Below are 12,165 nucleotides of genomic sequence, written 5' to 3' on the forward strand. Positions count from 1 at the left end.
AGTGGTAGAATAGAGAATAGGTAGGGTATACAACCTGGGTAGTAGGAGTCATAGAATAGAGAATAGGTAGGGTATACAACCTGGGTAGTAGGAGTCATAGAATAGAGAATAGGTAGGGTATATTACCTGGGTAGTAGGAATTGGGCACAGTGGTGCTGATGGTGTTAGTCTTCATGGTGAATGACGAGGGGGAGGAGACAGCTTTAAAGAAAGATGGCGGGAGAAAAGAAGAGAGACAGAGAGATAGATAAGAGAGAGTCACTTCATTACAGTAGAAAAGACATGACCTGAAGTCGCTGCTCATGTAACTCATCCACAGAGACAGAGCAGCCAAGGACGGAACGCTGGAGAGAAACTCAGAGTGTCAGAGAGGGAGGTTATGTGCTCAGAGCAGCAGCCCTCCAGCTCCTGAGTCCTCCCTCTCCTCCTCCTCCTGATCTCCTCCTCCACCCGCCCCAGAGCAAGGTTAAGCCCTGGGGGCACTGTGACACTGTCAGGCTGGAGGTGAGCTGGCCACCACACTCATACTGCCAAGAGACACATCTGACACATCCTACTATGCTGCCTGTCTGTCTGCCTGTCTGTCTGCCTGCTGCCTGTCTGTCTGCTTCCTGTCTATCTGCTTCTTGTCCATCTGCAGCATGTTTATCCACAGCATGTCAGTCTGCAGCAGCAGTCTCTGTCAGGCACTGTGGATGGGGATGGGGGTGGGGGGGGTAGACCTGCCTGTCACTCGGAGCTGTGGTAGCAGACAAACTGAGAAGGTCACCGGTGAGTATGTGTGACGGGGGCGTGGAGAGGGTTCAGTAAGGTGAGGGCTGTTAGAAAAGTATGTTTATTTATTTATACTGACAGGGAGGGGGAGGCGGGAGGAGGGAGGAAGGGGGAGACGAGGACAGGACCAGTCTACAGGGTGACACACCTGTCCTTCTCTACAAAGGGGCCTATCCTCTCTCTCTCTCCCTCTCTTCCTCTCTCTCTCCTTCTGCTGCAATAGTAACCACTGTCAATGAGCTGTTGTAATGCTTGGTTTTAATCCTGCACTAAACTGCTGGGACTGACTGTTGGAGACATTCTGTCTCTTTCTCTCTCTTGCTCTGTCCTTCTGTCCTCCAGACTGTGGAGCTGCCATTACAGCCTGATGAAGTCATGAAATAACCTGAGAAAAACAAATACCCCCCATATGGATATGTTTGGGGGGTGGGGTGTTAAGCCCCTGAAGGAGGTACCTGGAGGGGCAGATGGCAGCCTCAAAAACATGCTGACTAGGGTAAGGGGTGGGAGGGGGGAGTGGGAGGGGGGTAGGAGGGGGGAGTGGGGTTGGAGGGGGGGGAGTGGGGTTGGAGGGGGGGTGGGGTGGGGAGGGGGGGGTGGGGTGGGGCAGTTGTTGTGCAGGTGTGTATGTGTTGGGGAAGGGAGCCAATGCGTACAAGATTGCTTTTAATAAAAAGTATGGAATTATTGTCATCAATGATTTATTTCCACAATCCACATATAGATAGATAGAAGGTATGAGTAAAAGGCTTACTGTATATAACAGTATTTATGCTTACATGACCCTGCCTATGTGTGTATTGATGTTGCGTGTCTCAGTACCAGACAGATTAGAGGGATTCCAGGTCTCAGAAGAAACCCTGACATGACAATGATGACATGATAATGCCAGATTACATCCAGATTAACACACACACACTCCATCCCTGAGAACCTACTGCGTCCGTTGAGAGTGTGGCTGTGTGTGTCCATGAAGGAGACGGCCTCGTCACAGTTGGTGCCCTGCTCGGTGTAACTCTTATCCAGGGAGTTCACCATCAGGGTCATCTCCTGCCTAGTGCTGCTCAAGGTCTCCTTACGCTTCTTAGCCAGCTTCCTGTTTCACACACACACACACACACACACACACACACACACACACACACACACACACACACACACACACACACACACACACAGGAGAGAAACAATGTTTGGGTTATATGATCTCCAGAGAAAGAGGAAGGCCTACCGATGTAGCTAGATCCTACTATACATTCTTTAGATTCCTGCTATAGTGGTTCTCTAAGACTCCACCCAGATAGCCAGGACCCTGCCCTCATTGTGAACCAGGGTGACACACAGACAGACAGGCATACAGACAGACAGGCAGGCAGGGAGGTGGGCAGGCAGACAGATAGACAGACAGACAGACAGACAACAGTGACACCTGCTTATTGTAGTACAGAAACCGCTTCCTCATTCAGGCTGTACATCTCACTGCCATGTTCTGTTATGCATCACACACACACGCACACGCACACACAAGGACAGTTCCGCACTGAAGGAGATTCCTGGTGACAAGGGCGGACAACCATTCAGGAACATTCTTCATCCTTCTTCCCTTCCTTCCCTCCCTCCATCTCTCCCTTCATCTCTCCCTTCATTTCTCCTTTCTCCATCTCTCCCTCCATCCTCTACTGCATTCTCCATTCTTTCCACTAATGTTCTCTCATGGGATCCCCTGTCGTCTGCAAGGACAACACACACACACACACACACACAAACACTGAGCCAGCAGTTGAATTGATGGACAGCTTGAGTACTCCTGGGAGGGCTGTAGCCTGCAGCCAGCTGGAGGGCTGGAGGGGACACAGGGCCACCCGGCCAGCTCTACCCCAATAGGAGAGCCCCAACTCGGGTAGGCCAGCTCAGCCAGGTCCCCTGTTCTCCCTGGAGCTGGAGAGTCAGACAGCAATGAGGGCTTATGCAATTGAGGACAATGGTAGAGGACTAAGTAATGCAGTGTACAAAATGATTCTGTGAGTGTGGTTGTCAGTCAGTCTGTCCCTCTGAAACCGAGTTATATCAGAACAGCTCAGAGCTCTCCCTCTCCCTCTCCCTCTCCCTCTCCCTCTCCCTCTCCCTCTCCCTCTCTCTCTCTCTCTCTCTCTCTCTCTCTCTCTCTCTCTCTCTCTCTCTCTCTCTCTCTCTCTCTCTCTCTCTCTCTCTCTCTCCCTCCCTCCCTCCCTCCCTCCCTCCCTCCCTCCCTCCCTCCCTCCCTCCCTCCCTCCCTCCCTCTCTCTCTCTCTCTCTCTCTCTCTCTCTCCCTCCCTCCCTCCCTCCCTCCCTCCCTCCCTCTCCCTCTCCCTCTCCCTCTCCCTCTCTCTCTCTCTCTCTCTCTCTCTCTCTCTCTCTCTCTCTCTCTCTCTCTCTCTCTCTCTCTCTCTCTACATCTCTACCTCCTTTCCAATCTTTCTCCATCTCAGTCTCTATCGGCAGCCCTCCCTCCACTCTCTCTCTTCACGAGTGCTTCAAAAGCTCTCCAATGGCCCTTTTTCTACTCTGCAGCTGCACTGGCTGAGTGAGGGTGTGCCTGAGAGAGAGAGTGTGTGTGTGTAAATGTGTGTGTGTGTGTGTGTAAAAGAGAAATTTCATGCATATAGTGAATGATAGATTTATCATTTGTACCTTTTAATCGTATGTGTGTGTGCCTGCGCTGGTGCCCAGCTGGCATTAACAGAAGAACCTTGATGAGGCCCTCTCCTCTCCTCTCCTCTCCTCTCCTCTCCTCTCCTCTCCTCTCCTCTCCTCTCCTCTCCTCTCCTCTCCTCTCCTCTCCTCTCCTCTCCTCTCCTCTCCCCTCCCCTCCCCTCCCCCTCCCCTCCCCTCCCCTCCCCTCCCCTCCCCTCCCCTCCCCTCCCCTCCCCTCCCCTCCCCTCCCCTCCCCTCCCCTCCCCTCCCCTCCCCTCCCCTCAGTGCTTGTGCTCTGCTAGCTTGACAGAGGGGGCCAATCCCTCTCTCTGTCAGCTACTGGGGGAGCTCTCCCACCAGACAGTGTGTCTTTAGCAGAGGCAGAGTGCAGCCTGGCAGGACACAGCGCTCTTCTGCTAAACCCGTCCCCAAAACCCCCCTCCACACATCCTGCGTCGCTTACATCTGAATGGAATGGTAGACCACAACTGACCCCCCCCCCTCTCCCCCCCTCTCTCTCTCCCTCTCTCCCTCTCTCCCTCTCTATCTGCTTGTCTGTCAACCCTCTGTGTTGGATGGACAGGCAGGTCACTCTAATGGAGCCCTATCCACCCTTCATCTCTAAATACCCTAGTAAACAACCCCCCTGCCCCCCATCCTCCACTAAGTGGTCTAAAGGATGCGGCGCTGCCCAAACAGACCCTGCCTGCCCATCTCCACATTAAACATAAATAAGAGAATCATCTCCCTCCTCCTCATCCCCCCCCCCTCCTCCTCAAGGTCACAGGCAATCTGGCATTTTACAAATGGAAAAAAGAGAAAATGCACGCTCTCTTTCTCCATCTCTCCATCTCTCTGTGTGCTAGCCCCAGGGCTTGTACTGATGCAAGGCACATTCTGCTAGAGTCTTTCTGCTCCACTCTGCTCTGCTCTCCCCTGATAACACATACGCACCACTCCTTTCACACAGTCCTGTCCACTCCTCTCTCTATCTGGCTGGAAGTTTGTGTGTGTGTGTAGGAGAGTGTTTGAGCGAGGGAGTGTGTGAGTGTGTGTGTGTGTAGGAGAGTGTTTGAGCGAGGGAGTGTGTGAGTGTGTGTGTGTGTGTGTAGGAGAGTGTTTGAGCGAGGGAGTGTGTGAGTGTGTGTGAGTGTGTAGGAGAGTGTTTGAGCGAGGGAGTGTGTGAGTGTGTGTGTGTGTAGGAGAGTGTTTGAGCGAGGGAGTGTGTGAGTGTGTGTGTGTGTGATGTGACAGGGCTGCTGACCTTGTCACCCCGGTAAGAGAGCTGACTCTGTGCTACTCTGACTGATGGCTCCTCCCTCCTCCTCTTCCTCCTTGTGCTGCGTTTACATTCATGTACGTCAACATCTACGTCTAGAACTGTGTGTGTGTGTGTGTGTGTGTGTCTGCATGCTCCAGCTTGTGTTGAGCTGAGCCCTATCAGAGGTCTGGAGCAGTAGACACGGCTGCTGGTCGTCTTCATGTGACAGTAACCACATTTATGAGGCTCATTAAGCTGACAGGCCCAGATGAGATGAGCCCGGGCTGTAACCAACACGGCAGCCCTCCCCATCTAAGCCCCTATTGGATGTGTTTGCCGTCTTAAATTAGGCCGTATCTCAAGATGATGTTAATATATATCCTCAATTAATAAAATCTGATTTACTACAAGGGGATTTCCATGGTAATGACATTCCAGAAGACACAATCTCCTGGTGTACCGGCCGCACACACACACACACGCCAACAAATGCACGTTGTGCGTGCGCATTTTGCAAATAACTGCTTTACAATTTACAGCCAGTTGTCGTTGACTAAATCTGCATTTGTCTCAATTCAGCCTCAGAGCCACCAGAAAGATTACTCACACACGCGTACGCATGCATGCACACACACACACACGCACTGTGAATGTGTACCAGTGCGACAAAGTGTGTGTGATTGTCTGCAGAGTGGGTCTAGGCAGAGGAGATTTTCTCCAGTCAGGGGACAGATTAGATGTTCAGACTCCACTTAGCACAGCGTTAGGTACCTAGGAGGAGGAGAGGGCTTGGGGTATTACTGTCCAGTCTTCCATCTCTACAGTACACACCGCTGCTTCCCTCCACCCTGGCACAGCGTGAACCCTAAACGCTGCATAACAAAACAAGTGCAGTCGAAGTGCCTAGCTTACAGGCGTCTATGAGCTAACGAACAGCACTGCAGGAGGAGACACGTCAATTTACTCCTCTGTTGGTGCCTGCTGGCCCCTCCCACATGACACCTGCCGCCCCGTCAGAGAGAGAAGGAGGGGAGGGCAGGGGAGGAAGCCCAGGAGTTGAACTGCTTCTCACATTTGTTGGCTGTGAAAGGAGCAGTTAATGCAGATTGTCAATTCCAGTGGGTGACTGAGAAGAGGAGAAGAGCTGGAGGGGGAGGAGAGGAGGAGGAGGGGGGAAGAGGAGGAGAGAAGAGGAGGGAAGAGGAGGAGGGGCAAGTGGAGGAGACAAAGAGAGGGGAAGAGATGGATGGAAATATGAGGAACAGCAGGAGAGAGTGGGACACAAGAAGAGAGACAGAGATAAAGTGAAGGAGGAAAGAGGATGGCAGAGAGAGAGAGAGAGAGAGAGAGAGAGAGAGAGAGAGAGAGAGAGAGAGAGAGAGAGAGAGAGAGAGAGAGAGAGAGAGAGAGAGAGAGAGAGAGAGAGAGAGAGAGAGAGAGAGAGAGAGAGAGAGAGAGAGAGAGAGAGAGAGAGAGAGAGAGAGAGAGAGAGAGAGAGAGAGAGAGAGAGAGAGAGAGAGAGAGAGAGAGAGAGAGAGAGAGAGAGAGAGAGAGAGAGAGAGAGAGAAGAGAGAGAGAGAGAGAGAGAGAGAGAGAGAGAGAGAGAGAGAGAGAGAGAGAGACAGGAGAGAGAGAGAGAGAGAGAGAGAGAGAGAGAGAGAGAGAGAGAGAGAGAGAGAGAGAGAGAGAGAGAGAGAGAGAGAGAGAGAGAGAGAGAGAGAGAGAGAGGGAGAGGGAGAGAGAGACAGAGAGACAGAGAGACAGAGAGACAGAGAGAGACAGAGAGAAGGTCTGTGATAGTGTCTATTAGGAAGCAGCAGCTCCTTTAGTTTATTATGTCATTTATACACTTTCACTTACCCCCCCTCTCTCCGTCTCATCCCTTTCTCCCTCCTTTAATATGGAGACCTAATCTCTGTTTAATGGTCTGTGGAGTAGAGGAGAGAGGAGCGCAGAGTGAAGGAGGGGAGGGACAGGGTCCTCTACCCTTCTTTCCTGTTTTGTGGTAAATGTCAGCTTCAGGTTGGTCTGAGGAGGAAAATGGAACCTAAATGTGAAACTGCTTTTCACAGCCGTCCAATCAGAGAACAAATGTCAGAGAGCCAAGGGGGGGGGATGTTGCCGGGGGGTATGGATCGATGAGTGTGCGACTGGTGTGACCTGAGGATGAAAGAGAGGAGAAGAGTGAGAGAAATAGAAAAGAGACGGAAAGAAAGAGCAAGCGGTGGGAGGAATGAAGAGAAAGGGAAACAGATAATGGAGGAGAGGGGGGAAGTAGCAGAGGGGGGGGGGGCTCTGGCTGTGTGAGGGAGGCAGTGGAGCGAGCGATGACAAACGACAGATTGTCTCCACTTTGTGACAGGGAGGCCGTCATCAATCCTAACAGGAAGTAGCGGCGTGCTGTGCATCCCAGGGAGAGGGAAGGTACAGGTGTGTGCGTGTGTGAAGAAGAAGAAGAAGAAGAAAAAGTGCACGGGTTGGGACAGAGGGACGAGGCAGAGGGACGAGGCACAGAGGGAAACAGAGAAAGAGAGTTGTAGACGGGAGACAGCTTGTGATGGCTCGGTGACAGTATTGTGGGCATGCACGCTCTCGCTCTCGCTTACACACACACACACTCTCACACGCACGAGCATGCAAACAGAGCAGAAGCTGACAGGACGACACAGGAGCTCACTCTGTTCCTGCTGTGTCGTCCTACCTCCTCCCTCTCTCCCACTCACATCCCCCCCCCCCCCCCCCACGCCCACATTCATCGCTCGCTCCATCCCTGTATCGCTCCATGCATACCTAATGTCACCATCGGTCACACTCCCAATGGACCACAATTGCTTTCTCTCTCTTTTTTTTCAGTCCATCCCTCCTAATGGTAGATCTTTTTTTCCGTCTCTGTTCCGTCTGTGTTCATGTGTGAATGCTGGGTCCATCTGCACCCGTTTAGATGTTACCTCAGGACCTGAGAATGGAGCTGCTACCATGACAGGCTTTTAAAAAGAGAAAAGTTTCCTGTTTGTCACAAACACATAAATAAAAGCCTTTAGAGTGTGTGTGTGCGTGTGTCCTGCATCTCTAAAATAGCAAGCAGCAGGAGATGATGTGCCTCCAGGCTAGTCACTCTGCCCACCTCTCTACCTCCACCTCTCTACCTCCATACCCACATCCCCTCCCTCTATCAGGACCATTGAACACAATGAATCAGACTGTCCATCTGTCTACAGCCACAGGCTCTATCAGTCCAGACAGACAGACTGAAACCAAGACAGAGACAAAGAGAGACAGAGACAGAGACCCACAGATAGAGACAGACAGAGAGAGACAGACAGAGACACAGAGAGACAGAGAGAGAGAGAGAGAGAGAGAGAGAGAGAGAGAGAGAGAGAGAGAGAGAGAGAGAGAGACAGACAGACAGAGAGAGACAGACAGACAGAGACAGAGAGAGACAAACAGACAGACAGACAGACAGACAGAGCTAACCAGTAACACTGACAGTATAGTGTAGGAGGACAGTGGGAGCTGTGAGATCAGGGTTCTGGGGTACAGAGTGTATGTAGACTGTGTTTCCTGTCCTGGGAGCAGAGTGGTGGAGCACACCAGAGATGACAGTCAGGAGATAATTGCTCACTGAGCGTTTTATCCTCCTGGATCTATAATTCATGAATAGCTGGTGTGTTTAACACGACTCTATAATTCATCATGTTACCATAGAACATGCCGTGTCTTTAGCATGGACACGCTCATTCAGATGAACACTCTCTCCATCTTTATTCAATAGGAGAGAAATCTGCGTGTGTGTGTGTGTCTCATGTTGAAATATATTGTGTTGCACATAGCACAGTGTATTAAGCCAGTCTAATAGCTGTTAACTTAAGACAAACCTACTGTACAGCAGAGGTTGGGATGTATGTGTGTTTATGTCTGTGTGTGTGTGTGTGTTTATGTCTGTGTGTGTGTGTGTGTTTATGTCTGTGTCTCCAGAGTAAGAGGCTATCTATTTGTATGTATGGCTGATCATAAAGGAGGAACATTCAAATGAGAGCCTGGGGCCTCTGGGGCTCTGACAAGCTGTCAAACAGACAGGAGGGAGAGGGTGTGTGGGTGGGTGTGTGTGTGGGTGTGTGTGTGGGTGTGTGTGTGGGTGTGTGGGTGTGTGGGTGGGTGTGTGGGTGTGTGTGTGTGGGTGGGTGTGTGGGTGGGTGTGTGCGTGTGTGTGTGTGTAATTGTCCGCATCTGTGTGTGAGCAAAGACGGTTTAGATTGAATAAGACCGTGGACAATTTCGAAATTTGTGTCCAGATACTTGTGAATATGCTATAGCTTGTTGAAGCCAGAAGAGGATCTCTCTCTGGGATGAAGCACACACTTTTATACACACAGCAACAAACACATACCAACACACACGTGACAGCTCTATTAGCTATGCAAATGAAGAAACTTGAGAGGAAGAGGGAGAGAGAGCGAGAGAGAGGGGAAGAGGGAGAGAGAGCGAGAGAGAGGGGAGAGAAAGAGATGGAGAGAGAGAAGGAGAGGGACAGTAGGAGAGATAAAGCAGGACATATAGAGAGAGCTAGAAAGGAAGAGAGAAAGATGGAGAGACAGAAAGGGATAGAGACAACAGGAGGAGGTATTGACTGTGCCCTGAGTGGTACATACACACTAGCTGAAGACGGGGGAGAACCCTTCTGTTCCTGTCTTCTCTTCATGTTCCAACCTGGAAGAGTCATTTATTTGTCCTAGTCCCTGACCTAGCACACAATAGAGACATCACACACAGACACACACATACAGCTTTTAGGGTCGCAAACCAAATTACTATCTTAAGGTAGACCTCAGTGAAAAGCTGTGTGTGTGTGTGTGTGTGTGTGTTTTCTCCTCCAGTGTCAGCTGTGGGAGTAGGTCTTGTAGGACTAGAGGACCTGAGCGAGGGGTCCTTTCTTTTGTGACAGGCAGAATTCAGGACGACCTCCATTAGCCCCGCCTGACCCTTGACCCCTGTGCCCTTCCCAATAAAGGAGAGATGGATGAATAGGAAGGAGTGAAGAGAGGGTGAACAGGACGTCATGCTGGGCTGTGTTAGCAGACCACAGACATTATATATGTTACTATTCCACTCCTCTGACCTGTGTGTGTGTGTGTGTTTGTTGGTGTGTGGTTGTTAGTGTGTGTGTGGAATTATATAACAGAGTATCATTGTACCTGACGCCCCCAGGAGAGTTCCGGAACACTTAGAAGCATGGTGTAATCATGTTAGCGCTGTCTAATAGGCCTGTACCACACCACTTATACCCTGCTGTCTGAAACACACACACACCTGCTCTCAGAGTCTAATCTATGCTAATCTAATGACAGACAGCAGAATGCCATTACTGCTAAAGTGTGTCAGAGAAGTCAGCCAGAATAATGACAAGGTGGACTCCAGCCATTAGACCTAGCACACTCACACTGGTAGGAGTAGGTCTGTGTGTGTGTGACACACCTCTATGCCCTGCAGTGTATAAGTACTGTTCCTCTCCTTCTAACGATCATCTGATTGGACAGCTTTATTACTGAAGCCTAATTCCATTTCTCCTGGCTGACTGCTCTCTCTCTCACACACACAGCCACACACACTCACAGCCACACACACACTTAAAGCCACCCCCACACTGACACACACACACACACACACACACACAAACACAGTCCCCTCCGCTAGTTCATATCCTTATATTGGCTGTCCAGAACATTAGTAGGTTTGGTACAGAAAGGATTCTGGCAGCTCAATTACTGCTACCAGCCAAGACACTTATCTCATCTCACCTGTGTGTGTGTGTGTCTGTGTGTGTGTGTCTTAAAAGGTTATCTTATCCAACAATCGGAGGAAATGGTTTGGAGAGAAGAGGATTCTGGGAAAATAACCTTTCACCTAATGCTCACAACAAATCACGTGACTCAAAATAAATGGTTCACTCTACACTCCTCTCTGTTATCAACCAACTCTCTTCATCCACCTATTCAACTCCTCCTCCTGCTGCTTCTTCTCCTCCTCCTCCTTCTCCTACTCTTTAGAATCCACCATCTCCTTGCTTTGACTGGGTGCTCATACACAGGTGTGCGTGTGTGTTCGAGGGTTGACTTTAGCATGAATGTTTGTGAAGGAAGGGATGGATGTTTGGGTTAGGGAGGGATGGACGTTTGGGTAGGGAAAGATGGGAGGATAGAGGGAGAAGGGAGGTAATTGATCCAGTCTCCATTAGTTTATCAGATCAGGTGGTGTTCTTGTTCCTGAAACACTTCAACACACCTCAACAGAACAGGTCAATCTAGATAATACAATAACACTCTGCCTGTAACTGTGTTAAGACCCCCCCCCCCTCTTTATCTCCATCTACCTGTCTGTCAATGCCCCTCTCTCTTTCCCCACCTGTTCTCTTCTGATAGATCAAAGACAAGAGTGGTTCATATTTCATTAGTGTGTGAGAGTGTATGCGAGAGTGACTTTTGATGTGTGTGTGTGTGAGTGAGAGAGAGAGAGAGAGAGAGAGAGAGAGAGAGAGAGAGAGAGAGAGAGAGAGAGAGAGAGAGAGAGAGAGAGAGAGAGAGAGAGAGAGAGAGAGAGAGAGAGAGAGAGAGAGAGAGAGAGAGAGAGAGAGAGAGAGAGAGAGAGAGAGCAGTGGTGTGTGTGACAGCTCAATCTGGCTGCTCTTGTTCAGCAGTCTCTTACGACCCTGATGGAGCCGGCTGCACTAATATCCCTTTGCTCACTACATCACTCCTGATTAGATGGAGGGAGGAGAAGGAGGAGGAGAGTAGGAGAGGTGAAGGAGAAGAGGGGAGAAGAACAGAGAAGTGGAGGAGAGGAGAAGAGATGAAGGAGAGGAGGATGTGAGGGGATAAAGGGAAAGAGAAAGATTAGACAGATAGGAGGAAGATAGAGTTGGAGAAAGAGAGTATGAAAGTAAGAGAGATAGCCCGCTCTTATTTGTCCTCTTCTAAATGCACATCTTTTCATTCCCTCCCTCCTCTGCTCCTATTTATCTCTGAGCATACAGGAGAAATAGAGTTTAAATTTAATGTTGATAGATGATACTACTCTACTAGAGTTCTCTCTCTCCCTCTCAGACACACACACACACACACACACACACACACACCATAAAGACATAAAGCAGAGTCTTAGTCAAATCCTTGCTGGGGGGCATTCATTCCACACACACACACACTTTGCTGGGGGCTCCTTTGGATCCTGCTGCTGCCTTCTCATTCCTTCATGACAATTATTGTTTAACTCTATCATACTGCTTATGTCTCTCCCTCAGTTTACACACATACACACACACACACACACACACGCACACACACCAGGGCTAATGGGTTTGAACACAGGGGGTGGGTCCTACAATAACACAGTTAGATATCTCTCTTCTTGCTGTCACTTCACATCAAGCTTGAACACAGTTAAAGACTCTCATACGGGAGCTC

General features: G+C 50.1%; 1 protein-coding gene across 9 annotated transcripts in view; it reads right to left on the reverse strand.

Annotated features, from left to right (window-relative positions):
• The window catches only part of LOC146274830 (receptor-type tyrosine-protein phosphatase mu-like), a 108,256-nt gene that overhangs the window by 16,871 nt on the left and 79,220 nt on the right, over positions 1-12,165 (reverse strand). For 7 of the 9 annotated variants that reach the window (XM_084702631.1, XM_084702630.1, XM_084702629.1 and 4 more), the window contains 2 exons: positions 1,713-1,870; positions 127-201 (listed from right to left, as the gene is read on the reverse strand). In XM_084702631.1, the coding sequence (XP_084558757.1) occupies positions 127-201; positions 1,713-1,870 (233 nt within the window). The remainder of the gene's footprint in view (positions 1-126; positions 202-1,712; positions 1,871-12,165) is intronic. The other 2 variants (XM_084702632.1, XM_084702635.1) reach the window with 1 other exon arrangement.

This window comes from Hypomesus nipponensis, chromosome 8 (assembly GCF_054491055.1).
Source record: "Hypomesus nipponensis isolate SF chromosome 8, ASM5449105v1, whole genome shotgun sequence".
In the NCBI taxonomy this organism is placed as follows: domain Eukaryota; kingdom Metazoa; phylum Chordata; class Actinopteri; order Osmeriformes; family Osmeridae; genus Hypomesus; species Hypomesus nipponensis.